The sequence below is a fragment of the Lagenorhynchus albirostris genome, chromosome 2, assembly GCF_949774975.1.
Source record: "Lagenorhynchus albirostris chromosome 2, mLagAlb1.1, whole genome shotgun sequence".
Lineage (NCBI taxonomy): Eukaryota > Metazoa > Chordata > Mammalia > Artiodactyla > Delphinidae > Lagenorhynchus > Lagenorhynchus albirostris.
Genome location: NC_083096.1, coordinates 136,725,044 through 136,752,805, shown reverse-complemented (window position 1 = coordinate 136,752,805; position 27,762 = coordinate 136,725,044). Strand labels below are relative to the sequence as shown.

The window sequence follows — 27,762 nt, the reverse complement described above, 5'->3', positions numbered from 1 at the left end:
ACAAGAATACTAGGAAATTAAAATCGGGTTAATGATGATAAACAGTCTGCAAAAACTCACATTAATTTATTTTCTCTAAAATATGGAAACATGCAATTGTTTGGCTTTTCTCCAAAAGAAAAGACTTATTTTTTAGATTCCTTGTAAAGGAGGATAGTTAAGATCCAAAATACACGTCTTCCATACTCTCTCTTATGCCTGCAATAAAAATACACAAGAATAGAAATCAGAATAACTAAGTAAACACAATATAATATCCTTACCAAATCCATTATTAAAAGTGCTTCTGAAGCCACTTTCACCTGAAATGGCTCCTGAAATATAAAAAAAAAAAAAAAAAAATGGGGGAGCATAAAAATAGAGATTTTGTTCTTCCTATCGGAATGCCCACCCTTTTCTCCTTTATCACACCAAGTTCTCACCACCAACCAAGGCTCAGCACAAATCAGACTTTTAAAGAAATACATGTACAATTCAAAGCCCTAGCATGCAGAAATTCTTTTCTCATTTTCCATCTGTATCACTCATCTGACCTTCAGTGTACCCTGCCTTATCCAACCTTTCTTATACACATGCCTTGCACACACAGAAAAAGAAGAAATATTTCATGTCTGAGAGGAGGGTATTATTTACGGCCATTCAGTGATGAATAAGTAGTACCTGCTTTTCTTCACTGAAAAAATTACAAGGTATCAGTTGGAAGGGATCGAATGAGCTGGAAAAGGAAAAAGAAAAAAAAATCATTCCTAATATAATTTCAATAACATAATCAGGAAAATAACATTCATTTACAAATTTGAAAATGTGTACCAATAATCTAAATTCTGTCTAAGTGAAAAAAATATTAAACTAGGAGAACTTCTTGTGATACAACCCTTTTGAAAGAAGCACTTTTCTTTCGGACTTGATTAAATATTTGGGGAACAGCATAACCTTTGGGAAAAAGTAATTTTGTTGTCTTAATTTCTTTTAACACCCAAAGAGGAGAACATTATAAATGGCCAGACATGTGTCCTACACTGAAAGTAGGTTTCAAAAGTTCAATGAAAACCTAAACCTGACATAAGATAGGAAAGAAAGTTCAAGAAAGATGGAAGTTTCTCAGAAACACTTCTGTCAGTACAATGTGTTCAGCAGAGTAGGGACTCAGTAAGTATTTGTTGAATTAATAAATGACAAACAGTTCTGTTAAAGAAATTAATGGATATCAAAAGTTCTATGGTAAACTCATCTTTTAAAATGAAAAAGTATAAAAGATGGAAAGAGGGACGCCTAAGCAAGGCTAGATACAAAAGCATGTGCAAATTTGAGAGAAATATTAGAAAGGCTTTGGCCAATAAAGAATTGAGGTTTGAGAAAAATATTTAAAGTGTTTTTAGGCTACGGTCAGAGAAAACAAACAGCGAATATGTTCATTTTAACAACTGGAAAAGAGCAGAACTATTTAGTCCCTATTCTACCAAACACTTAGTGCTAGGAGATCAGACACTTTGTTTTGCTGAATACTGTATTGCAAGTACCTAGAACAGTGCTTGACACACAGCAGGCATTCAAAAAGTGTTTGCTGAATGAGGAAGATCTTCAAGTTAGAAAGTGCTTAGTCAAAGCAAATAAAAAGAAATGAAAGATCAAGATAGATGAGAAAATAAAAAGAAAGCATATGCATCCCAGAGCACTTTGAAGAACCATCATGTGAAACCACCATCGACCCTTTTTGAGGAACCACAGAGAATGAAAAAATTATTGGAGGACTAGGAATAGGCAATTATTGGGTCTGTTTTCAAAACACAAAAAAAGAAGCAGAGGAATTAAATGTTGAGTATCAGGAAAATTCTAGAAAAGGTTATTAAACAGCTGATTTGTGAGCCTTTAACAAGTGAAGAGGTGACTACTAAGAACAATAATGGGTTCATGAAAATATGTCATGACAGGTATGCCTAAATTTCATTTTTGATAGGAATGATCTGCTAGAAACTAGCAGACTCATAAAGACTCAAATATACTGTTACTAAATGTAAGCAAGACATCTGCTATGATTATTCTTCTGCATAAGATGAAGAAATAGAGTTAATTGTGTTAATATATAGCTCATTGAACAATGATGTCTGAGGTTTACATTTGTCTCAGTTAAACATTTTAATCAGTGATCAATGATAGAAAAGGCAAGTTTATTGAAATGTTGATTCAAAGCTACGAAGAAAAGTGGATCTGGATTCAAAAAGGTCCTCACAAACTGGAAGAATGACTTGAAATTACAATAAGTATGTCTCACATTTAGATCCAGAAAATCAAATGTGTGGACACTAGATGAGGAGTCCTAGCTTATGGACAACTGTATTTTCTTCCATAGTTAATCTCATTTAATTTATTCTCACAACTCTAAGTTTTGATTTTAATTTTAGAGAGGTGATATATAATGTAATGGTTAGGAGTATGGATTCTTAAGCCTTAATGCCTGGGTTAAATCACAACACCACCATTAACAAGCATGGGCAAGTCACACAACCTCTGTGCCTCTCAGTTTCCTCATCTATAAAATGGGAATGATTACATTAACTACTTCAGAGGGTTGTTATGAGGATTAAATGAGTTAATATATATGAAGTGCTTAAAACATAGCCAACAGTGTTAGCTATTTTAGATATTATTTTATAAATGAGGACCCAAGGCTTATAAAGGCTTTGTGTAACTTACCCAGGGACATACAACTGGTTGAGTATTAGGGCTCTTTCCATTGAAAATAACCAAGTGGCATTCCTGGATGTCTTGTTTTAAAGGGACGCTGACAAAACTATAGTCTAGGGCTTCCCTGGTGGCGCAGTAGTTGAGAGTCCGCCTGCCAATGCAGGGCACACGGGTTCGTGCCCCGGTCTGGGAAGATCCCACATGCCGCGGAGCGGCTGGGCCCATGAGCCATGGCCGCTGAGCCTGCGCGTCCGGAGCCTGTGCTCCACAACGGGAGAGGCCGTAGCAGTGCGAGGCCCGGGTACCACAAAAAAAACCAACCAACCAACCAAACAAAAAAAAACCCAAAAAACTATAGTGTATTTCATGGGTCATCTGCAGGAAGTGAGGGTCTACAAAATCAAGGCATTTAACTTATTTGGTGACCCTTAATGTTACAAGTTAAATATTTTAAATTATTAAAGAAAAAAACCTAACATTCAGCATCAATCAAAGAGAGAATTAGTCATTTCATGAGGTTACCTGTTCATAATGTCTAGGAGTTAAATGACCACCTGTCACAAACAAGGCCCCCTTACAACATACGTTGGATCCTATATTCACTGAACATGAACAAATTAACACTTTTGCTAAAGGTCTCCCAAATTAATAATCAGTGAAATTAAAAATTTCAGTAGTTTTTCTTTTAAATTTATTTTATTATTTTATTTTTTTATTGTTTCTGGCTGTGTTGGGTCTTCGTTGCTATGCGCAGGCTTTTCTCTGGTTGCGGCGAGCAGGGGCTACTCTTCGTCGCGGTGCACAGGCTTCTCATTGTGGTGGCTTCTCTTGTTGCAGAGCACAGGCTCTAGGTGCGCGGGCTTCAGTAGTTGTGGCACGCAGGCTCAGTAGTTGTGGCTCATGGGTTCTAGAGTGCAGGCTCAGTAGTTGTGGCACACAGGTTTAGCTGCTCCGTGGCACATGGGATCTTCCCGGACCAAGGACCGAACCCATGTCCCTTGCACTGGCAGGCGGATTCTGGACTCTCAACCATTGCACCACCAGGGAAGCCCCTTCAGCAGTATTTTTTTTTTTTTTTTTTTTTTTTTTTTGGCGGTACACGGGCCTCTCACTGTTGTGGCCTCTCCCTTTGCGGAGCACAGGCTCTGGACGTGCAGGCTCAGCGGCCATGGCTCACAGGCCCAGCCACTCTGCGGCATGTGGGATCTTCCCGGACCAGGGCACGAACCTGTGTTCCCTGCATCGGCAGGTGGACTCTCAACCACTGCGCCACCAGGGAAGCCCCAGCAGTATTTTTAAACTTAATGTGGACAATGTAATGTTGCAATATCAGATATCCCTTCCATACATTTTCTAATCATTTGTGATAAGTTTAAAAAAAACAAAAAATCACACTTATATAATGTCACACTATACCTTTTTGTTGGCCTTGGCACTTTTGAAGATTTACCAGGTTTGCATTTTTCCTCTTCTCTTCTTCTTGCCAACTCCTCAGCAGAGAGATGCTAAAAAAAAAAAAATACCATTTGATCAAAGAGTCCATCAACCACTGAGAGGGAAAGTTAATAAAGAGACAAAACAGCATAAAGCTAAAGAGCACAGATTCGGCAGCACCCTGGCCAAGTCACTGAAGCTTTCTGTGTTTCAGTTTTCCTCATCTTTAAAATAAGAACAATAATAGTAATAATAACAATGTCATGATGTTATTGTGAAGATTAAATGAGTTAATGTTTCCAAAATATTGACAATAATGTCTGACACAGTAAGTCCTTTATAAATATAAAATAAAATAATTCTCTGTCATTTCATTTCTATTACCAATCTTATATTCCAGCTCTTATGAACTATGTACCTTTTCCAGAATATATCTGGTATTTTCCTATGTCTGTACCTTTGCTTATGCCTCTCCTTCAGCTTGGGGTTGCCTCATCCACATTTCCACATTTTGAGATTCTCTTGCTCATCCTTCAAGTCACAGATGAAAAATCACATCTTCTGTGAAACCTTCCCTGATCACACCCTTTGGGAGGACCTTATATTTCTTGGGACCAATCTCATGGAATTTACCATAGGTTTTACCTTTCCTACTAGAAATGTAAGTTCCTGGTAGGCAGGAACCATGTGTTACTAATTGTTTTGCCTAGAATAATGCTCAGATGTGAGGCTGGGTGCAGGGAATGGGGAAGAGAAAGAAGAGAACTAACATTTACTGAGTACCTGGTGTATGCAAAGGCTTACTGAGTACCGAGTATTAGGACCTTCATACATTTTATTTCACTTAATTCTCACAACAATCTTTGAGGGAGATGTTATTATCCACACTTCATAAATAAAGCCCTAAGATTCGGTACAGTTACCCAAGGTAACAAAGCCAGTAAGTACACATTCACATATTATTTCCATTTGACTGCACTGGTTGTTCACAAACAAATTATATATGCACAGAACACACGCGCACACATACACACATATACTCACTGCCTATGTTTCTTTTTAGGAGCATAATTTTTGTTAGTAGAAATAATACTTTAACGTTTGTAATTCAATTTATGTCTAATGCATGGAACGACATTTTAATTGGTATATCAGAACATCATTCAATGACTTTACTGAAATGAACAGGGCACAACTCCCTGGCACCTTGGCAGATATTCTGGAGCTAGAGACCAGAATATAGAGACAGATAATCAAAGTTCTGAAAATTAGTCAAACTCCTAGTTAACTGTACCATCAGTGCCTTCTTTGTTGTTTACTGATGACTTCTAGACAAATTAACATGGGAAAGAGACATATATATACACACACACACACATAAAACAAGGGTAATATATGTGACATTAAGATATACAAATGTATACTGACAAAACAACTTTCACTTTTGAGTCACCTGAAGGGATCAAAGTTACCTCAAACGTTTGTCCTTCTAAGTCTTTTGCATCACACCAATTTCCCCACGGGTCTCGGACCCTACGTCTCCTTGTGCGCTGTGATGAAATTAAAAATAAAGCAAAAGGTCACAAGATTAGCTTGGACAAATCACAGCACATTAATATACAAAACCAAAATGATAATTTTCTAAAATTCAATTTCTCCATTAAAATACTGTAATACCTGATCAGCAATGCCTGACTATATTTTATTAATTTACATTGAATAGTTAGCACTCTGCTCAGAAATAAATCAGTGATGATTTTCTAAATCTTATTTCAATTTCTCTTTAGTTTTCATTTCCTTTCACCATTTGGGAGTTACAACTCTAGGACAAGAATATTTTTTAGGACCAAAAAGAATCACCATGAAAATGACTTTGTGGTAGAAAACTTGCAAGAACACACAGCCAGAGGTATAATATTGAAAACTAGAAGCAAAATAATTATATCTCAGGCTTAGGAAAAGATTGCCTAGTTAATACAAATAGTAAAAAATTATAAAGTTGGTTGACTGGATTAGTAATATCCAGTTTTGCAAACATCAGTACTGAAGCCTTTAAAACGGACTGGCTGCCAGAAGCCAGTGTATGACTAGCACCACCTCCAGCAACTGTATATGAAAACACCCTTTCTTAAAAAAATAACCTAGGTAGAAATGGTTTACAACCTAAACACTGAGAAAAATACCTACTCTATCATCTATACTTTTTCCATTTATCTTACCTATTACCAATTTAACCTATTTTATCAGTAAAGTCAACAAGACCACAATATGACTCTGCCTTTTAGGAGACTTGTTGGATCACTTATTTTCAAAATAAGATGCATGCATTTTAAGATACTATAAAATTCACTAACGTCAAGAATTAAAAAATAAAGGCTAAAATATTTTGAATGGCACTTCTACAAAGCTAAATCTTACGGTAAGAATTTTCAGCAAACAAAAAACAAATGAAAGAGAAAAAAGCTAAACTGTACAGTTTTAAAAGATATATTCAAAAAAAAGATATATTAGATACAGAAATCAAAACAAAGCAGTCTAAGACCACTTTAGCGAAACATCATGCTTCTGTGTGAAGTTTGTGTGTGAATTTTTAAATTTTGGGGGTTTGTTTTTTGCCTCATAAATCAACATGAAACTGAATGGAAACCAAAAAAGTGAATGGCTTGGGTGAAATAAAAGCGAAAACATGTTCTTCTACTAGATTGCCATTTGTTAAACAGGGGAAGAGAAGTAGGCATATCTTTCTTAACAGGGTAAGGAGCAATCAGGAAAGATCATTTAGTGAGAGAAGGGACTGCTTACCATAGATTGCAGACGCTGGGCAAGTTGGTACGCTTCTACTGTGTCTTTTCTGTCTCTGATTCGTACTTTATCAACTGGTTGTGGCCTGTTATATACAGCCTGTTCTATTGGAATCCAGGAAAAACAAAACAATCTATTATTTTGTGGAACTCATTTGTTAAATAGGAAGGCACATCTATACTATTAATTATAAGCCAATATCTAAGTTTTTTAAAAAATATGAGCTTATTTCCACAATACACATTTGATGTGCTACTTGGTAGTTCTCACATAAAAGTATGCTGTTATTATAAGGAAATCGCAATAAAATGAAACATTTAGGAAATGGGTCATTTGTTTAATTTCTGATTAAATGAGTGCTAAGCCCACTTTGTTAACTTTGCAAGTCTAATACAGTAAACATGATTTCATTTTTCTTTTAGTGGCTAAGGAAGGTATGACACCTTAGTTTTCCTGTAAAGCCAGTCCTAACACCGTGCTTTGGGCAAACAAGGATGCTGAAATGGAGGACAGATCCCAGGGCAGACTATAAATTCTCTCTCTACATGAAATGAAATAATCTCTGACAGGAAGTTTTCTGGTTGTCTTTCCATAGACACAGAATACAGAATATACTCCTCTCAAACTATGGGTTACAAGCTTCTAATTAACTTATCACTTTGCAACTATAGTTATTATCTTTCTTCAAAATTGTCATGTTAATTCAATAAAAGGGAGGAATACATTTAAAAATATGCTTAAATTTGAGAAAAACTAGGGTGAAAGAAACTTTCTACCACGAAAAATATTTTGGCACTTTTATTACATTTAAGTGTAGAGGTTCATAAATTATTTTCTTTATTTAAACACTGCTAGACAGTATTTCTAGCATTAACACAGTATTTCCAAATCAAATGGGCTTTGATTGGACTTTTCATAAAATTACTTTTACTTGACAAAGAACTGCATCCTTAAATCATTTCTACCAGTTAGACTGAATATTCTTCCTTTAAAATCATACCACCAATTTTCAATGTAGGTTAAAAGGAAATATAGTTTATCAACAGAAATCTGTTTCAAAACAAAATCTCAATAATACATTTATTCTATAACGTTATAGCATCTTTCTGTATTCTATATCTATAATAAGTCTAACTTGAATTCTAACTATCAAAGAAATTAATGGGTGCTATAAGGATAAAAAATGTCGAGTAAAAGATGTTGTTGGGTTTTTATTTTTACCACATCCAAAATTGATTGCTCCTATCAACTCGAGGTATGTATGAATCCGTCCAATACAATTAACATCCCCACAGTTCTTCAGGCCAGGACGTACTGAGGTCTTATTTAAGTATTTCGGTTTGCATATCTCCCTAAGAGATGGAAGTACAATTATTTTGGATAAATAAAAACATAAAAGAAGATTTCTGGGGGAAACTTTTAATATTTGAAATATTTTAAAAATGTACCCCCTCTCAATATGTAATGTGTACAGACGTTAATACATAATACCCAAGTGTACTTTCTTTTCTGAAATAAAATATCTTTCAATGATACAGTAACTTACAAGTATAGTGTGAGTTTTACAAGTATCATTTCTTCCCCAATATTAAATTCAATAGATTTCAGTTATCCCAGAACTCTGAAGTTAGAGCGTTATTTATCTACAGATCCAAATGCAAGCCTGAATCTTTGAATAAAAAGGGTATATTCATAATATATTGAAAATATTTAGTATTAGACACTCTAATTTTTAAGAAATTGCTTAGGTTCTTTTACTTTGCTGGACAACATCTTTTAATTACAAGCTACCTTGTAAATGCTTAAAAGTTTTATATTAGATTTTAATCATTATGCTAGTAAATATTAAGTGCTCTCAGTGGAAAACAGAAACAGATACTACACGGCATTCTAAAGGAATCAAGAAACGCACAAAGACTATGAAAGAAATAAGAGGTTTCCATAACAAAACACGTATTTACTAAATATACTTAATGTACCATGTTAGATGGTACAACATAAAGTTTAAGTAACAGAGAACTTAATAACAGTAACAATTACTGAGTGCTTATAACATGCTGTACTAAGGGTTATATACAACTCTACAAAGCAGATTTTATCATTCTTATTTTAGAGGAAAGGAAACAAGTAGGTGAGAGGGATTAAAGCACTGACTTAAGAAACTGACAAGATTCAAACACAGACTTTATAAACCAAGTATTCAGATATATCATATAACATAGGTATTTCTTAATCAATCTTTATTCTACAAATATTTATTTTGTGTCCTATACACCAGGCACTGTTCTAGGCACTAAGGATACAGAGATGAATCTGAAGTTCCTGAACTTACAGACCTTACATTCTAATAGTCAATAAATTAATGAATAATATATACTATGTTGTCAGGTAGCAGTATGTGCTAGGAAGACAGTAAAAAGGATAAGGGGATAGAAATATATACAGACTATTTTAGATAGGGTGTTTAGGGAAGGCCTAAGCAGAAACCAAATTGAAAATCATAAATTCTATAGAATTTCAGGGAGGGTAAAAAGTAATCTGTGATGTGGGAGGGTATCAGAAGTTCCATTAGAAAGGTGAGATTTCAGTGTATCTTGAAAGAAAAGTAAACAAACTGTGCAAATGAAAGCAAGAAAGCTGGAATGGGCATGGTATACCCAGCTATCAAAAAACTATACGAATCTATAAACTGTATTGGTCTAATTAAAGATTATCCAAATTGAAAGGCTTTAAACAAAGAGCTTAGTACTAGTACAGCACTGAACAAATAGTTAGGCCTCTACAAATATCTGTTTATGATATAATGATGATTCACTCTTTCAATCTGCCTCTGTATTCCAAGCATTGTTCTAAGCACTAGGGACGTAACAATGAACAATGAACATGGAGCCTACATTATCATGGGGGGTTGGGGAGAGAGGAGACAACACACAAATAAAAATATAATATTTTCAGTGGTAATAAGTTCTATAAGATACATAAAATGCAGGGTTAGAGAATGAGAGGGAGGAGATATGTGAGTTACTATAGACACAGGGTGGTCAGAGAAAGCCTCTAATTTCCCTTGAGCAGAACTGAAAGAGAAGAGGAAGCAAGATTCACCAAGATCTGGCGGGGGGGGGGGGGGGGGGGGGCGGGGGCGGGAGGGAAACATGCAAGGCAGCATGAAAAGTCAGTCAAGGCCCAGAGTTGAAAGTGTGAAAATAATGGGTCAAGACTGCAGTCTCTGGAATCATCTTCACCTAATGTGACCTGGAACAAGTTCCTTTTCCTCTCTGAACCTCATTTTGCTCATCTGTAAAATGAGGACAAGGCTGTCAAGAGGACTAGAGATGACTTAAATACAATGCATTGCATTTGGTAAGTATTCAATAATGATACTGATTACTATTCTAATAAAATATTCCCCTAAACAGGGAGTTAACTGCAAAGGATCTTTTAGCAACAAACAAATCTAGCAGGACTTTTTTTATCTTTAAAACTTTAACTCTTCTATTTTTTTTAATACTGCCTCTAGTCTCTAAACACTCTCTTCTATTTCTGAAGAGAATAGGTTTGAGTTCCTGTTCAAAACATTCCTTTTTGCTTTCACAATGTCTGGCTAAATCATCATACTGAAACAGCAATATTTAACTGGTTTCATGAACTAAGGCAAATGACGTTAGGAAACTACTGCCATATAATTTATGCTATCCATATAAATTATTCTGCCTCATAAATCCAAAATTCAAAGTAACAAATGAAATTTGATTACAGTAACATTAAGTAGTCACTGATAATTTATAGACACTTTTGAGTTAGTCATTATTTTGAAGCACTTTTATTTTGGCCATTCATGCTCTTATTTCCAAAAAAAAAATTAGATACCAACAGAGATTTAATTTAATTTGTCTTTTTTAATAGTGTGAATTAGGCAACGTGGAATAATGGAAAGAGTGATTTACAGAGTTGAGACTTGCACTGAAGTCCTTCTTTTGTCAGCAGCTGGTCTGTATAATTCAAGGCGGCTCCCTAAATCTCTCCTGACCTCAAGATCATTCTATCAAATAGAGAAAATACCACCTGCCTATTTTACAAGATTGTTGTGAGGAATCAGATGACAGAGAAAAGCTTTCTGTAAACTATAAAACACTATACAAATGTCAGGAGTGGTTCCTCATAGGTATTCTTTACTTTGATACCACCCTTACCTAGAATTTTCCTAACCTCAACCATTTGTAAGATAAACGAGAGTCAAGAACAAGAAAAAATTCTTTCTTTTAGAATAGGGCTATCTTTAGATTTCAAAATACTTAATATTGTGTGGGTAAAATGAAAGTTACTAATTTAGTAAGCCTGGTTGTTTTCCTTTGGTAATCTTCCTAGGTTACAGCAGAAGCCCTCTGTAAAGATGGCTCTACACAATTCTGTAGCTCCTAAAGCAATAAAAATTATGCATGTTTGATGATGTCTTAATTAAACTATTATGAAAAATGCAAATCACTTTCAGAGCACTTAAGCTAATAAGGTGGGAAGTTTTTGGTTTGTTCCCCATCCCTGAGTAAATAATTCAAATAAAAGGCACTGAAAATTTAGAGTGTAAACTTAATATATCAAAAAATTCCTATATCCTGATGAAGGAATTATTAACACATTATGTCACAAGTTCAAAGTTGAAAGCATTTAAGGCAGCTATTTAGAATGGTTTCTGAAATCTAGCCACATTTAATGATACTATCCTGTCACCAAGGTTTCCTCTCTTTGTACCTCAAAGTACATCATAAACTAAGACATTCTCCCCCTTTTCCCATGCAGTTAGTGTTTTCTATATCTTCCTAACATTGTCCTAAGAAACCGCTTCTTAAGGCAATCATCTATCCCTTTTCTTCTAGGACCACAGACTCTTAAAGAACAGACAGATGGGTTAAGATAGCTATAGATGACAATATTTACCAAAACTTTCAAAAGATTTCATTATGAGAAATTTTAAGTTTTGCCTATTGAAATATATAATATGTTAAAGCTCTCTGGAACACTAGGAATATAAAATCTAAATTCTGCATAGGCCTAAGTAAATACTCTAGAGTATCATAAGTTTTAAACCAGCACCAAAAATACAATTTTTCCTTACCACTGGTCCAAAATATAATTCCGAATTTTCAAATAGCGTTCTGGTGTTTTAGCTTGGCGTCCCTCAAAAAACTCAGGAATTGCTTGTTTTTCTTCCTCTTGAATGATATTTCTATCAATTTCTATTTCTTGTTCTGGTGGCTTAAGCTCTTCTTCCTCATGGCTCTCCTCCTCCATTTGGCAGGAAGAATGAAAAAGCAATTCATTATCACTCAAGTCTTTCTGAACTTCACAAGGCTCTGGAGAAGGTAACGGCCTGGCATCATCTATTATTCCATTTCCATCATGCTTATTACAGTTTTTCATCAGTTTATTACATTTCTGATCATATAATTCAACTGATTTTTGGTCACTGGTGGTGTGATTTTCAGTCCAAAATGTATTTCCTGAGCTTGAAAGTGTTTCCATCTCACCTTGCTTTATATTCTGAAGATACTCCTTGGAAGATTTAGAAATGGGATCTTCCTGGCTGTCAGAAGCAATGAATTCTCCTTTACTGGTTTCATGACTTTTATTTTTAGAGATATCTAATAAGAGATCACTGCTAAGATTCTTTTGGGGAGCTTGAGAAGTCAACTCATCTGCCTCATCTGTGATGTCTACTTCTTCATCATCAGATAACTTTTCAATTTTTACAGCATTCCAGTTGGGATCAGCACGACCCCTTAAACCTGATGGTGTCCATGCCTTTGTGCCTTCAGCTTCATTTTTCATCTGAAAACCACTGCTGTTTTTCTGATTTGCTGTTTCCTTCTCTGGACCATCTGATTTTACCTTATTAAAAATCAAGATAAAACCTCCATAATATTAGCATTTTAAAATGTAATCACTGGCACAAAAAAATAGGATAGATACAAAATTATTAAACTGAGTACACGTCAATGGTATATTATACCTTTACTGTTCTTTTCTTTGAAGGGTTTACAACTGCATTTTAAATGTAAAAGATCATTTCAAATTTCCATAAATATATTTGACTCATTCATGGTCTGGTGATTTTTATTAATCAAATAATCATGACCTACTATTCAATACTTAATTTTCAATATTAAGTTTAAAACAGGAATCTGGCTCAGATCAGCCATAAAGAATGAACCAAACAACCGTCATACAAGGTATTCTCTAAGATATTTGTAAAGGCTTATTTCTCAGAATGTCTGATACCTCAGCTGATCATTTTTTATAATGCTAAAAAATCCTTTAGTTAAAGGAGTCTATCTCACATATCTTCACTTAGTAAATTAAAATCATCTTTTATTTAAATACAAAGACAATAGAAACAAACTGGTTTTTGCAGGTTCATTTAATGTAGCTCCAATATTATAGAACTTATAATTTAAGGCATGAAATTATCTATCATATCTGCTATTATAAACATAAATATCTTGTAATGCAATAAGGAAAAGAAAATAAATGTCAATGAGTATATATGATTTGAAATAAAACCTTTGTTACATATAGAGTTTTTGAAAAATCTTGTACAACTGATATACCCAAGGGATGAGAGCTTCTAAAGAGAGATTATTTCTAGATCCTTTATCACAATAGACTCCCAGGATGTCATATTTGAGGTTAACTGGCTTACTATGTAGAGGAGAAGGAAAAGGTAGCAGGAGGGAAAAGGAGATTTGGACATTTAGCCTGAAATAGCCTTTAACAACCTTGCTATTTATTTGAAGTCTCCAGTTTTTAGCTTAAGAATTTAGATAAAATTTTGCATTATATTTCATTATATATTGTTTCTTTTAATATTAAAATGTATCCTTTCACCTCAAGCCTTTGAGTAAAACTGACACTACAAGATGCCCCACACATTCTAGTCTGAGGAGCACAGGAGTAAGAATAACTAAATTAGGGGCTTCCCTGGTGGCAGTGGTTGAGAATCTGCCTGCCAATGCAGGGGACACGGGTTCGAGCCCTGGTCTGGGAGGATCCCACATGCCGTGGAGCAACTAGGCCCGTGAGCCACAACTACTGAGCATGCGCGTCTGGAGCCTGTGCTCCACAACAAGAGGCCGCAACAGTGAGAGGCCTGCGCACCACGATGAAGAGTGGCCCCGCTCGCCGCAACTGGAGAAAGCCCTCGCACAGAAACGAAGACCCAACACAGCCAAAAATAAATAAATAAATTTATTTAAAAAAAAAAAAAAAAAGAATAACTAAATTAGGCTTATTCTGTTCCATAATACCTTAACCTTAGCAGGCTGTCTTGAAAATGCTTTTGCTGATTAAAAGAGGTAGTAGATGACTGATTTACAATGAATCCATTCCATTACTTACTTCCTATGCCCAAATGACACTAAGTTAGATAAATCTTGTATACAGGGTAAACCCCATTACAGCTGACCCTTGAACAAAAAGAGGGTTAGGGGTGCCAACCGTCCACACAGTTGAAAATCTGCATATAACTTATAGTTGGCCCTCCGTATACGCGGTTCCTCACCATCTCCAGTTCTTCCACATCTGCAATTCCGCACCAGCAGATTGTGCAGTGCTATAGTATTTACTATTGAAAAAAATCCACATAGAAGTGGACCTGCTCAGTTCAAATCCTATTTACATTAAAATAAAATGTAGGGCTTCCCTGGTGGCGCAGTGGTTGAGAGTCCACCTGCCGATGCAGGGGACATGGGTTCGTGCCCCGGTCTGGGAGGATCCCACATGCCGCGGAGTGGCTGGGCCTGTGAGCCATGGCCTCTGAGCCTGCGCGTCCGGAGCCTGTGCTCCGCAATGGGAGAGGCCACAGCAGTGAGAGGCCCGTGTACCGCAAAAAAAAAAAAAAAAAAAAAAAAAAAATGTAAACAGAGTCAACCTTATCTATTTACATTAAAAGAAAACACCAAATTTCACTTAAGGGCCAACTCTATTTACATTAAAACACCAAATTTCACTTAAAATACTTTCAAATTCTATATAATTATGTTTCGAGAACTCAAGCAGAACATATTAGAAAAATTCTAAGTATCAAAATTTCATGGTTGAATATAGCACAAATTACTTGAAAGACTAAGGAACTAGACCATAACTGTACATTTCTGAACACTGCAAGTTTTCAGACAATTCTTCATAATAATTGTACAAGTTTCATTGCTATTAAAAAGATTTTAGAATCATGTTAGCATTTTTGGCCCCTAAGTTCTAATCATTCTTAAAAGTTTAATGCAAATATTTGAAAAGAAATTTAAATTTCCAGGAAACAATGACTTCTAAGGTTTTCTCTTTGGAATATTATTTGCTTTATAGGATGTTTTTGAGCAATTAATATTTTGTCCTATTTAACTGCATGAAATTAAATGGAGTAAAATAATAATGCCTATTTAATAGCATTACTCAATACATTGAATATATGCTTTGAGATTTTTGAAGACAAACATTTATAGGGTACTTTATGGGTATAAGTACTTTCACTATAAAAACTTTGAACATTAAGACTTTAATGCTTGAACTAAAGAATTATTTCTGCTTATTAATTTTATTTATTTAAAATATTATCACTAGGGTATTTATATTCTGCTTACCTTATTTTTAAAGTACTGTCTGGCATAACTCTTCACTTGTAAAACACTGCGACTTCCAACTAGCTTTGCAATTTTGGTCCACCTTCGGCCAAATTTAGCCTATGTTATCAAAATGGAAAAGAAATAGCTTTTGATTAGCTTACTTAATATTCCAAACTACTGCCATATTAAAAATAAAAAAACCCTATCTTTATTTATTTTCTAAAGCACACAATGAAGCCTCACGTACAATACAGTTAAGACTCCTAAAATCAAAGCCCACATTCTTCTTTTCAAATCTTGACATCTGAAAACAGACCAAAATGATTTAGAAATTTGTTTTCTTTTTATAGCTACCTAAATGAAGACCCATCACTTCTATGTATTCCTAACATTATGTATTAGTAGTATACATTATGATGTTCCAAATTTAAGATAACTTAAAAAAAAGTGCCTAAAAGGGAGGCAGGTTATATTTTCCAATTGTAGAATCAACTGAATATGTTCTGACACTAATTTCAAAATATTTTTTTTTTTACCCAGATTCCATCTGTTACAGTAACTATTACATGTTCCATAGCAGATACTTTTACACTATACAGATATCACAGTAAACTGACTTACAAGAGTGAATCACAAATGAAGCGACCTGCAACCAACATCTCCCTACACCCCTCCACTGTCAAAGGCTGTATACCTACTTATACTGAAGCTGTGCAGGGAAAAACTGAGAACTTGAGGGAGCTCTGGTGTGTTCTGCAGTACAGATAGGAACGCATTATAATTTTAAACCGAGACAGGATTTTTAGGTATCAAGCCTATCATCTGATACATAAATCTCCTTTACATTATCTACAACACAAGATATTCTCTACTTCTCAAAGTAGCTCAACAATCCTTTCTTAGAATTCTTAAAACTATTTAAAGAAAAAAAAAAAAAAACCACAACAATTCAGAGAAGCTGATTCCAGGGTCAGATTTACAGGTCAGACAGTCATGACTTACGGCAATAAATCATCTTCAAAGTTCTGACCTAAATGATAAACCTTAATTTATACACTTATTTCTGGTATTCATTAGAAAATCTGACATATGGACAATTTCTTAAAACTGAAAGTACTTCTGAGAAAATGATTACTAAGTATAAATTAATTATTTAAGATTGTTCTTAACTAATACCTAACTGAGATCAACTTACTGAAGATTTAGTTATCTGTATTGTGTGATGAAGGCAAATAGGTAACGTGGTAGCATAGATCACTTTTGGAAACAGGAAGGATTTGGATAAAGTTTGACTAGTTAGGATTGCAGGGGCTTGGACACTACGAAAATTGGAGAGGGGACACTAACAAGAGGAGCAAAGAAAACATTCACCAATTTAAAAAGAGAGCAAAGGGACAAGACAAAGAAGGAAAAATCTTTCATCATTCAGTACCACATAATTTCCTTCTCTCAAACCTGACAGAATTCAGTCTATAAACAAATGATACTAATAGGTTAAAAAGCTGGGAATACAACCAATGGTTCCATGTATTTTTGTGGGAAAATATTCTAGATTTAAAATATCTATGTATATAGATAGATAGGTAGATAAAGATATAGATATCTACATATGTACCTAAATAAACAGACACTTGCTTTTACAGGGACAAAGTACCTCTGGAAGGATATACAAGAACAGATGACAATGGTTACCTGAGGCAAAGAGAACTAAAGGTTGAGACAGGAGTCAGAGGGAGACTTAACACCCTACAACTTTACGTACCATTTGAATTTTGAACCATGCAGATACAGCCTTTATAACTACCACCAAAGTCAACAATAACTTAAAAATTCACAACCCGTGTGTGTGTATGGGTGTGTGTGTGTGTTCTGATCTTTGGTAATGAACAAAACACCAAAGTTGTCAGCAATCTTAAATAAATGACTAGTTAATTAGATTATATAAATGATAATCATGCAACAGACTAAAATACCAATATAAAAAACATCAACAGTACAGGAGAAAAATCTCAGGAGATAAAACCCTCAAAGTAGTTTATGTATTTATATAAAACATCACAGAACATAGATGTCATGGTGATGTTAACTATAAAAATACAAACACATTTTATTTCCTGTCATCTGCAGAAATATTAACAATGATGTTTCAATTTGCATTCATGAATCCTACATAATATTACATAAATATTCTATATATGTAATATATAAATATATATAATTTCAAAATTAAAATTAGTACAATACTGGGTAACATGTAAGAAAAAGATATAATCTACTATTGACAGTTAAAAAAAATTCCTGCATGTTTTGTTAAGCTTCATTATATTACGGAGTTTTCTCATAATCAGAAACTTATGCACATATTTTTTTCCATTATGCAACTTGTGGACGTTTAAATAGATCTCAGTGAAACATTCATGCAAAAATAATGTTTCTGGTCTTTAATTACATCCACTAAAATATTTAGACTGTGTGCACAATGCCAAATATCTGAATTAAAAAAAAAAACTCAGCTGATCACCCAGACGGTTCCAAATATACGTTTTTTCCCTAGAGAAAAGATCAGGTAACCAAATAATTTTGCCTTTTAATCCAGGTAGTTGGTGTCATGTATGCAGATATAGTACAATTTCTTGGATTTTATTAATACAAAAAAGGGGTGAAAATCAATAATGATCCAAATCTATTTTAATATTTTATTTACTTAGGTATGAGTTAAAAGGAATTCACTTACATTATACTACAAACATCACTGTAACTACAGAAAAACTATGATCACTGTAATTAGAAAGAAATTTCCAGTCTCTATAAATTAATTTAACCTTATAATTCTATCAATATTTGCTTCTAGAATTATTTTACTATAAATTAAAAATTGCTCTATTTACCAGCCCTTGTTCAAACAGCTCTTTTTCTTCTATCGTCCACTTTACTGAGTAACTGGCTGGTTTTGTAGGAGAGTGTACCCTGAGGGGAAAAAGAGGAGTTGCAAAAAAAATTTCTGAAATGGAACATTCCATATTTATGCAGTCAAAGGTTATACATAGCCATGGGCTAAATTTAATACTTTGAGTCTAAGAATTAAAAAGAGAAGAAGAAGGCTGCAGTCTCCACCTGGGGGAACAGATTTGCCCTGTCTTGTATACTTCTCTAGCTCAGGATGATAGGAGCCCCCAAAAACATAATCCTTGGGTCTGAGTGAAGATAATACTAAAAGACATCAAAGGAAGTCAATGTGATAACAAATAGGCTTCCTCAGACTGGACACAAAGCAGCAGATGTTAATATGTTTCCAAATCCAGAGTTTAAATTGGCTTGTCAACTGGCATGTCAGAGTTTAAATTGGCTCCAGAAATATCATCTCTTATTCTTCTATGTAAATCTATGTAAATATCAAGCCAGAAAACAGGTAAAAATACTATGACATTACATTTATTGCTTTTGAAATGCAGGACATTAAGAAATTAAAAAGTGATAAAACTCACTAATTTAATTCAAGCAAACCATTTGGTTTCTGTTGTTTGTTCAGCAAAATGCAAAAGCCAAAGTCTGCTCAGGGCTCAAACTGTTGGTAATTGGAAATCTACCCTCTAAGGGATTATAAACATGAAAGTTTAGAAACACTAAATAACATCAAACTTTCTTCAATTGTAGGGAAAGGATGTTTATAAAACAGTTAATGCTTAATTTCTCTAGATAATTTTTGAAAGCCACAAATTCAATTTAAATTTTTGTTTGAAACGACTGAAAACTAACTGACAGGGCAACAGGAATCAAGTCAATTCCTAACATATTAAAGGGCAGCTTTATAAAAATGTTCCCCACAAATCCCTAGAAAACCACCTTTTTGTAGGGCCCTAAAAAAATTCCGACAAATAAATAATAATAATAAAATTATCTTGTGACATTCCAACATCTGTACAAGAAATTTTGACTTTATATTTTTGTATAACCCAAGGTCAAGAGGGCTTTTCTACAGGTCAGCTGTAACTTTTTGCTTAATTTTTCCATAACTTTTAACTAATCAAAAAGATTTTAAAATATAAAACATAAGTACATACATGATTTTTGCTGGTTTCTGCAGACTGCATCACATGAAAAAAGAAAATAAGGAAGCTTGTGAAGAAGTTTTTAAAAATACAATTCAGACTTTTGAAAGTATTATAAATTGATTTTACCTCTTCATGTATTTTTTATCATCTTCCTTTTGATCAAGCCAGAATTTTCCTGGAAGTGACTTTTTGGATAAATAATACCTGTGTAATTATTAAGGAACTTTTAAAAAAATAATAAAGTCCTATAATTTTTATGCAACTTAAAGCAGGCACTCACATACTTGTGAAAGTCACACTTGAATTCTAGCTAAACCAGGTCTGCAAAAATTATGACAAAAATGTTTATACTTCACAGGGTTGTTATATGGATTAAATATTACATGTGAAGTCACACATGACACAGTACCTGCACAAAATGTGTGCTACATAAAAGTTAGTTTCTCTTCCTTATTTAGTGGCTAAGAGAAGATATATCCTCAATGTTTTATTTAAATCTTTTTTCCTAAAACACATGGAGAATGTAACAGATGAATCTGATTGGTTGTCCAGGGTAATTTAGGAGTATTTGCTTTCATATTTCTGAAAGTAACAGAGAAGAGTTTAGGGTTGCTCTCTATCCTAATAAAAATAACAAACGCTTGGGTCAAATTTACCAGAGAGTCTCCCTCTCAGACTTTTTAAACCTAGCCTATACTGCAATACTTTAGTCTGAGATATTCTTCACTTAACAAATATTGTATTTTGTGTACATGTATTGTGTACATGAGGCACTATGCTAGGTACTAGGTGCTGAGGACAAAGAGAGAAAACATTAACCCTGTCCTCCAAGAGCTCACATAGCTTTTATTCTCATTATTTTGTTTCCAAATCTGGAAATGAACCAGTGACTACTTAAATATTCATTAATCTAGAATGGCACTGTTCAACGTATTAGCCAATAGCCACATGTGTAGCTACTGAGTACGTGAAATGTGGTTAGTACAAACTGAGATGTACTGTAAGTATAAAATACACACTGGATTTCAAAGAGTATAAAACAAAGAATGCAAAACATCTCAGTAATGTTTATATAGTGATTAAATGTTGAAACAATATTTTAAATATACTGGGTTAAATAAAATGTTATTACAATTATGTGGCTACTAGAAACTGTAAATGATATGTGACTTGCACTATTTTTCTACTGAAAAGCAATGATCTGGGCTATAACTGTCATGTTTGGGGAGAGTTAGAGAGTAAGAAAGCCTAGAAAGGGCTAACCTATGATAATTAAAGGTACAAAGACACCCCGAAAACAATGTAGCAATAAATGGTAATAAAAAGGATATTCTGGCTTAAACAGGAGATAAAAATCCATGAAACACAGGTGAGTTGAAAATAAACATTAGAGTAGTATTAATAACCTTTATTAATCAGAAATCTTTTTGTTCAATCCTTTCATTTTACATATAAAAAATGGAGTCCTAAAAAAGTTAAGTTGCAAATGTCACAAATAGATGAAAGAAATAAGGACAAGAAGCCAGTGGCTGAACTGTGAATAAGGACCTACAACTTCTGGTGGAAAAAATCTTCATTCTATAGTTTTATACTTTTTACTTGGATTGCTCCCATTAACACCTGTAAATCGGTAGAGTAAGAAGTGAGAACTTTTACATATTTTAATTCTATGTCCTTGGACAAGTTAACGTCTCATATAACTGAAAATGGAGGTTTAGACTGAATGATTTGGACTTCGACTAAAGATTCTAGCTGATTTAAAACACTCTACAGGGAATTCCCTGGCGGTCCAGGGGTTAGGACTCCATGCTTCCGCTGCAGGGGGCACAGGTTCGATCCCTGGTCAGGGAACTAAGATCCCACATGCTGCGTGGCGTGGCCAAAAAAAGTTAAAACATGAAACACTCTATAATTTCTACTCAATACTAAGATAGTATAAAGAGTTGGTTGACAACAGAAACTCAAAAATATTGAGTCAGATCTGAGACTTAGTGGTAAAACAGATTAGGCAGGTAACACATTATATACTAGCAGTTATATACTATCTAGTAACTAACAGTGGTCTCTTCTGTAAGTTTTGCATTTATGGATTTTTAACCCTGAAATCTTTACTTTCCTCATAATCATTAAAGGATACTCTTCTTCCAACAACATTTTCTCAATGACAGCTCTGTTCTCTTCACTGATGGTGCTATCCAGAGTCCAAGGCTATTAAAAAAAGGAAGAATAAATTTCTTTATTTACTGCTTTTTGAAATTATCTTCTGTTTTGTTAAAGAAAAATACACAATACAATGATTACAAATAATAAAGCTACCATTTACTGAGCACACAGACATATCTTTGATGCCCACAATAATGCTATGAGATAGGCATTACTTCTTCACAGATGCATCCATAAAGGCATTCACTGACATTTCAAGCAGGAGAGAAGAGACTTGAGCCTTGGATTCCAAGGCTCAGGCTCCTACCCATGATAAAGTAATAACGGCTATCCTGTATGAGGAACTTTTACGTATTAGGCATTTTGCTAGATACTTCACCTATTCCCAAAACTCACCACAATTCTTTTTTTCCCTTAAGCCACAACCTCTCCTTAAATAATCATACTCTTTTTTAACTCTCAAAACTTAAATATTTTCAGCCCAGGTCTCTTCTCCAAGCTCTATTTAGACTGTTATAACTAACTGCTCACTCAAAATTTCCACTTGGATTTCTAATAGGCTTCTTTTTTAAAAAAATAAATTTATTTAATTTTTTTATTTTTGGCTGTGTTGGGTCTTCATTGCGGTGTGTGGGCTTCTCACTGCAGTGGCTTCTCTTGTTGCAGAACACAGGCTCTAGGCTCATGGGCTTCAGTGATTGTGGCATGTGGGCTCAGCAGTTGTGGCTCGTGGGCTCTAGAGCGCAGGCTCAGTAGTTTGGGTGCATGGGCTTAGTTGCTCCGCAGCATGTGGGGTCTGCCCAGACCGGGGCTCGAACCCGTGTCCCCTGCATTGGCAGGCGGATTCTTAACCACTGTGCCACCAGGGAAGCCCCTCTAATAGGTTTCTTAAACTTAACATATTCAAAATAAAACTCACCATAACATACATTCACCTGCTTCTCCCCCTGCCTTCCCAATTTTGTAAACAGTACTACTAGTCACCAAGCTATTCCAGCTAGAAACCCAGGAATCATCCTGGATTCTTTCCTTTTTCCTCAATCCCCACACCCAATTTACCAAGCAGTTCTACCTCCAAAACATAATTCAAATCTGTCAACTTCTACCACAACCTTAGGCCAAGCCACCACCAAATCGTGCTTAGATTCCTACAAATGTTTCCTAACTAGTCTCTTTGATTCCCCTCATTTGCCTTTCCAACCTTGTCACAGCTGTCATCCCCTCCCCTTTCCCACTATATTCTAGACACTGGGTTTCAACCAGAGCCTTTGTGCTGCTATTCTTTCTGCCTAGAATATTTTTCATCAATTCTTCACATATCTATTGTTTTCAACTTAAATGTCACCTCCTCAGTTTCCCTCACCAACTTTATCTAAAGTAGACTCCCCACCTTGTAACTCTCAGTCAGCATCTTGCTTATGTCCTTCACGATCTATAATTAGTCTACTTGTTTACCACCTGACTCCCCTTTAGAATATAAGCTCCTTGAGAGCAGGACCATGTCTGTCTTGATTACAGGTGTATCCCCCAAACTTGGCCTAGTGTCTGGCACATAGTAAGTACTTGATAAATAACTGTTAAATGAAGAAACGAAGCATGCAATGATCCCGATTTTTTAGATGAAGAAACTAAGGTTCACAAATCTGATAAGTGGTAGAGCAATGATTCATACCTAAATCTAACTGGCTCCTAAGTTGATTCCTAAAAGGCCATTTTTTCAAAGTCAAAAGAAGAAAGAATAAATTCCTTCTATTTTTAAGGAGAAAGGTTTCAATATATTACCTCTGTGACTGCTGAGAACTAGCACCAAGTTTAAAAAAAAAAAAAGAGGTACTCTGGGTACTGAGTAATGGCTTAATGCACCTGATATTCCCATAAAATACTTACAATAAGACCATTCTCAGTTCTCCACGATGAGTCAAGATAGTGGTCTTGTAAAACAGATGCTGTATTTTCATCACTTCTGTAATAATTAAGAAAATGGGTATGAAAGTGAGATTATACCAGTTAATGAACATAATTTACAGAGCACAGTGACTGGAAGGTTTCAGATGTTAAGCAAATATTTAGTTCCTTTCCCCCCTTAACAGATTTAACATTGCAGATGCCTGCTCTACCTTTGGCCTGTGAAATATATAGTGGCTTTAAGCCACCCTATTTCAATTGCTAAATATCAGACTTCTCCTTCTCCCAATAAACAACTTCATGAGGGAAAAAATACCTCCAAACAGCAACTACAACATATTCTGTGGCTATGAACCAACACTTCAGATTTCGTTTGATGAATATGCATGTGTATACAGGAATTCAACTTTACAATTAATTCTTTTAGTTATATCTGAAGCATAGAAGCCACCCATCAACAGTACCACCCTCAAAATGAAGAAAAAGCCAGAACAGATAGAAGAACCAAAAGAAAATACTCAAAGGAGGGCAGTACAGTGAAGAGATAAGAAATGTGATGCTTTAGTAACAACTCACATAAAAAAAAATTAACTTGGGTTACTTGGGGGCTTTTCTATGTTCATGGGGGATTAAACTTTAATTCTCACTCTTTTCACTAATTAGAAGTTTCTAAAGTCACCCTGCTCACTTCATATGGAAAAAGCCTGAATAGTTAAGTTTGAGGAGGCCCAATGTGTGATATAATTAAATTCAATATTTGCTTCTGTACGTTTTGAGGTTATAAAGTTTCCTAGTTACTGACTTTTCTCAGTCTAGTGTAAAGAATTTGTACCTCTTAGACTGCAAAAACCTATCTACAGGTTTCTCTCCATCTGGCATATATATAAGGTTTATTGTCTGTCTCATCCAATAAGAATGTTAGCTCCATGAGAGCAAGTACTTAGTTTGGATGACTGCTATATACCCAGGGCTTGGCATATAAAAGATAATCAATATTCGCTGAATGACTGAATGAACAAGATAGGTGGGGCATGGATCACACAGGTCTCTAGGAGTTAAGGAATATTTTATCATAAAGCTAATTGAGGACTGAAGGGAATAACATGATAAGATCTGGATGTAAGAAAAGACTGCTCTAACTTCAGAGAAGACTAGAAGGGGGTCAAAGAGACAAGAAGTGGTTAAGACGGAGTGATTATATAGATACTAGAGAGAGGTGACAGTAATTCAGACCTAAAGAACAAACTGTGAACAGGAAGAAGTGATCACATTTGAGAGAATACTCAGAATCAACAGACTTTGATAGAAGGAGAGAGGTAAGGAAAAGGGATAAAATCTAGGTCTGTGCCTTGCATGACTAGGTGGATGGTGCCACTCATTGAACTGGGGAACTTGGAGAGGCAGGTTGGGTAAGGAAAGTTTCTATAAAGTGAAGCTGAGGTGCTTGTGGAAAGTCCAAGGGCAAAAAGATTCAGAGAATTGGATAAATGGATGTGAAGCTCAGGAAAGAGATTTGGGAAACATCAGCATGTATTGGGTGGAACTTAAGAAACTGTTGTTTTTGTAAGTCAAAAATGGTGGAACGTTGGGAAAATTTCATATGGTCCAACTTAACAGAAATTTAAGTCTTGAGAGATGGGACTGTGTGGTTAGTGAGAAGTCTTACGACAAAAATCCCTTGGAACATTATGATTTAAAGAATAAGCAGAAGAAATGGAGGATGACAAAGAAGGGAAACCAAAACATTTCAACGTCATCTTCTAACTTTGGTAACCAGCACTTAGCAAGGACTTAAAAGTGTTTTCACTTAATCCTCAAGGGTTCCACAGATGTTATAATCAGCTGTAACTACACAATTCAGAGAGGCAACTAAGTGTTCGCTCACACCAAATACCATATGATCAGAGCCCCCAACACCAAGGAGCAACTTTCACCAGAATATAATGTTAATGATGCTCTGTGGAATTGTGTAAGGCAATGGCTCTGACCATCAGGAACCAGTAATCTGTTATTGGTTGCCTGAGACTAATATGATTACAGGTGCCACCAGCAGACTTAAGGCTCAGCAGAATAATCAGAAAGGAAAGAAAAAGGAAAAAGAGAAATAAAACACGATCAGAAAAATAAAGAAGAACCCATGGAAAGGGGTAAAGCCAATGCTCTCAGATGATCTTTAGTGTTTCCAAGGCCAGCTCACTTCTCTCTGGACTGCAGATAAGAATCCCTCCATTTATTTCACAGACTTATTGTGAAAAGTAAATCAAATCATGCATGTAACAGCACTTGATCAAGATTAACTTGATCTACACAAATGTGAACAATGATTGTTATTAAAGGCTTCCTATTCGTTTGTACAGACTCAGGCTGCTTCGCCTGAAGATTTGAGAGAGAATGACTACATGAACTTTAAACCCACTATCTTGGGGCCTCATGAGCAGGGTTAGTCCTCTTCTCCACAATTTACAGAGGGGCTATTATCAGGTTGGACCATGTGAAATTGCTATTTTATAGGTCAAAAATGGTCTAAGATTGGCAGTTTTACATGGTTCAACCTAGAGACTTCTAATGAAGTTGTTCATAGTTACAAGCAACACAGATGGCTGAGTTTAGAATTGAGGTCTTCTGATTCCTGACCTATTCCTAGGCCTAGAGTCTAGGCCTCTTCCATTACTAAAAGAAGATTCTGAAAGCACATTTTTAAAATGGCATGTATCAACTTCTCTCTCTGCAAGCGAGGAGTCAAACAGCTAGATGTCTCAAGCTGGAGGATGCTGTTTAAAATCACACTGGCCTGCTCTGCAAGAATTGGTAAATAAATTATGACCCCCTCACTGGGTCCTCAAAATACTTTCCCTGGTGGGATGGTAAAGAACACAACATTTACAGAGCACCTACCTTATGCTAGAGCACATCCCATAATTATTTCATTTTATCTTCACAATGAGGTACATAACATGATTGTCAGCTAACACACGAGCTGAGGCCCAAGGTCACACTGCTAGTAACTGGCAGGGTCAACCCTGAGCTGTCCAACTCTAAAGTCCAGCCCCTTTCCTTCAAGTCACGCTGCTTCTCGGGAAGTTTTTCTTAACTATCCCTACATGGAAAAGGTAACCGGTGGCCGGTAGGGATAAAACGACACGCCCAAGGTCACACGGCCTGCAAGCGATGGAACAAGACTCCTAAGCTCGGGTACTGTCCAGGGGCCGCCCTTGTTCTAGTTATTGTTGGGCGGTGGCAGTAATGGAAGAAGGAATCTAATTGCTGAAGAGTGGACAACGTGCTAGGCGCGGCCGGCGCCCTCACGGCATGCCGGTAAAAGGTTAAAGGGCCGTCGGTCACTAGCCTCCGGTACCCGCAACCTGGGCTCAGGAGGAGCCCGCAAGCGGGATGGGCGAGGCGTCTCCCTCGCCGCTAGGAGACCCTGGCCCAGCGGATGGTCTTCCGCTCCCCTGGCCCCTGCCGGAACCGCGGCCTTTCTAGGATACCCTCCTCACATCTGCGCCCCTCCTCGTCTCTGCAAGACCCAGTCTCTACGCCTCACCCAGACTGTGCCGCCGCTGGCACCACGTCCCCTTCGACATCCACATCCGCCTCTTCAGCCGCCATGACGGAACCTGACCCCGGCCGTCTTCTCGAGAGATCCCGCGAGAGGTGGAGGGCCTGAAGGCGGGGTCCTATGCGTCACGGGGCGGAGTCGAAGCCTCGGCCAGCCCTTCCCATGCTCAGCGGGGCTTTCAGTGAAAAAGATGCTGCGGAACCGTGAGGCTTTGGTCCTTTTGACTTTTGTTGACTTGTAAAGACCTTGGCAAGTAACCCAGGCTTGGGTTTTGAAGAGACCGTGCTCTTGCATAAATTCTTTGGCGCCTCACGTCTCTAATTTGTAAAACGGGGATAATAGTAAATATCTAGTGTGCTGAAAAGATCAAGTCAGACCTACTTTGAACTGTGAAGGTGGCAACAGTGACCCTTACCTGCTGGTTTTCTTTCTTTCTTTCTTTCCTTCTTCCTTCCTTCCTTTCTTTCTTTCTTTCCTTCTTCCTTCCTTCCTTTCCTTTTTTTTTCTTTTAAGAGAAGGATTATTCAGCACTTACTGAAGTGTTGAACATCTG

At 35.9% G+C, this 27,762-nt stretch overlaps 1 protein-coding gene across 3 annotated transcripts in view; it reads right to left on the bottom strand.

The window, feature by feature from the left end:
* The window catches only part of MYSM1 (Myb like, SWIRM and MPN domains 1), a 41,080-nt gene extending 13,808 nt beyond the window's left edge, over positions 1-27,272 (bottom strand). For 2 of the 3 annotated variants that reach the window (XM_060139930.1, XM_060139928.1), the window contains exons 1-14: positions 27,195-27,272; positions 23,633-23,708; positions 21,720-21,790; positions 19,709-19,786; positions 19,592-19,615; positions 18,419-18,497; positions 15,549-15,647; positions 12,032-12,804; positions 8,143-8,273; positions 6,922-7,025; positions 5,592-5,669; positions 4,102-4,190; positions 661-715; positions 264-314 (exon numbers count right to left, since the gene is read on the bottom strand). In XM_060139930.1, the coding sequence (XP_059995913.1) occupies positions 264-314; positions 661-715; positions 4,102-4,190; positions 5,592-5,669; positions 6,922-7,025; positions 8,143-8,273; positions 12,032-12,804; positions 15,549-15,647; positions 18,419-18,497; positions 19,592-19,615; positions 19,709-19,786; positions 21,720-21,790; positions 23,633-23,708; positions 27,195-27,259 (1,773 nt within the window). In that variant the 5' untranslated portion in view covers positions 27,260-27,272. The remainder of the gene's footprint in view (positions 1-263; positions 315-660; positions 716-4,101; positions 4,191-5,591; positions 5,670-6,921; positions 7,026-8,142; positions 8,274-12,031; positions 12,805-15,548; positions 15,648-18,418; positions 18,498-19,591; positions 19,616-19,708; positions 19,787-21,719; positions 21,791-23,632; positions 23,709-27,194) is intronic. The other variant, XM_060139929.1, reaches the window with a different exon arrangement.
* Between the last annotated feature and the right edge of the window lie 490 nt (positions 27,273-27,762).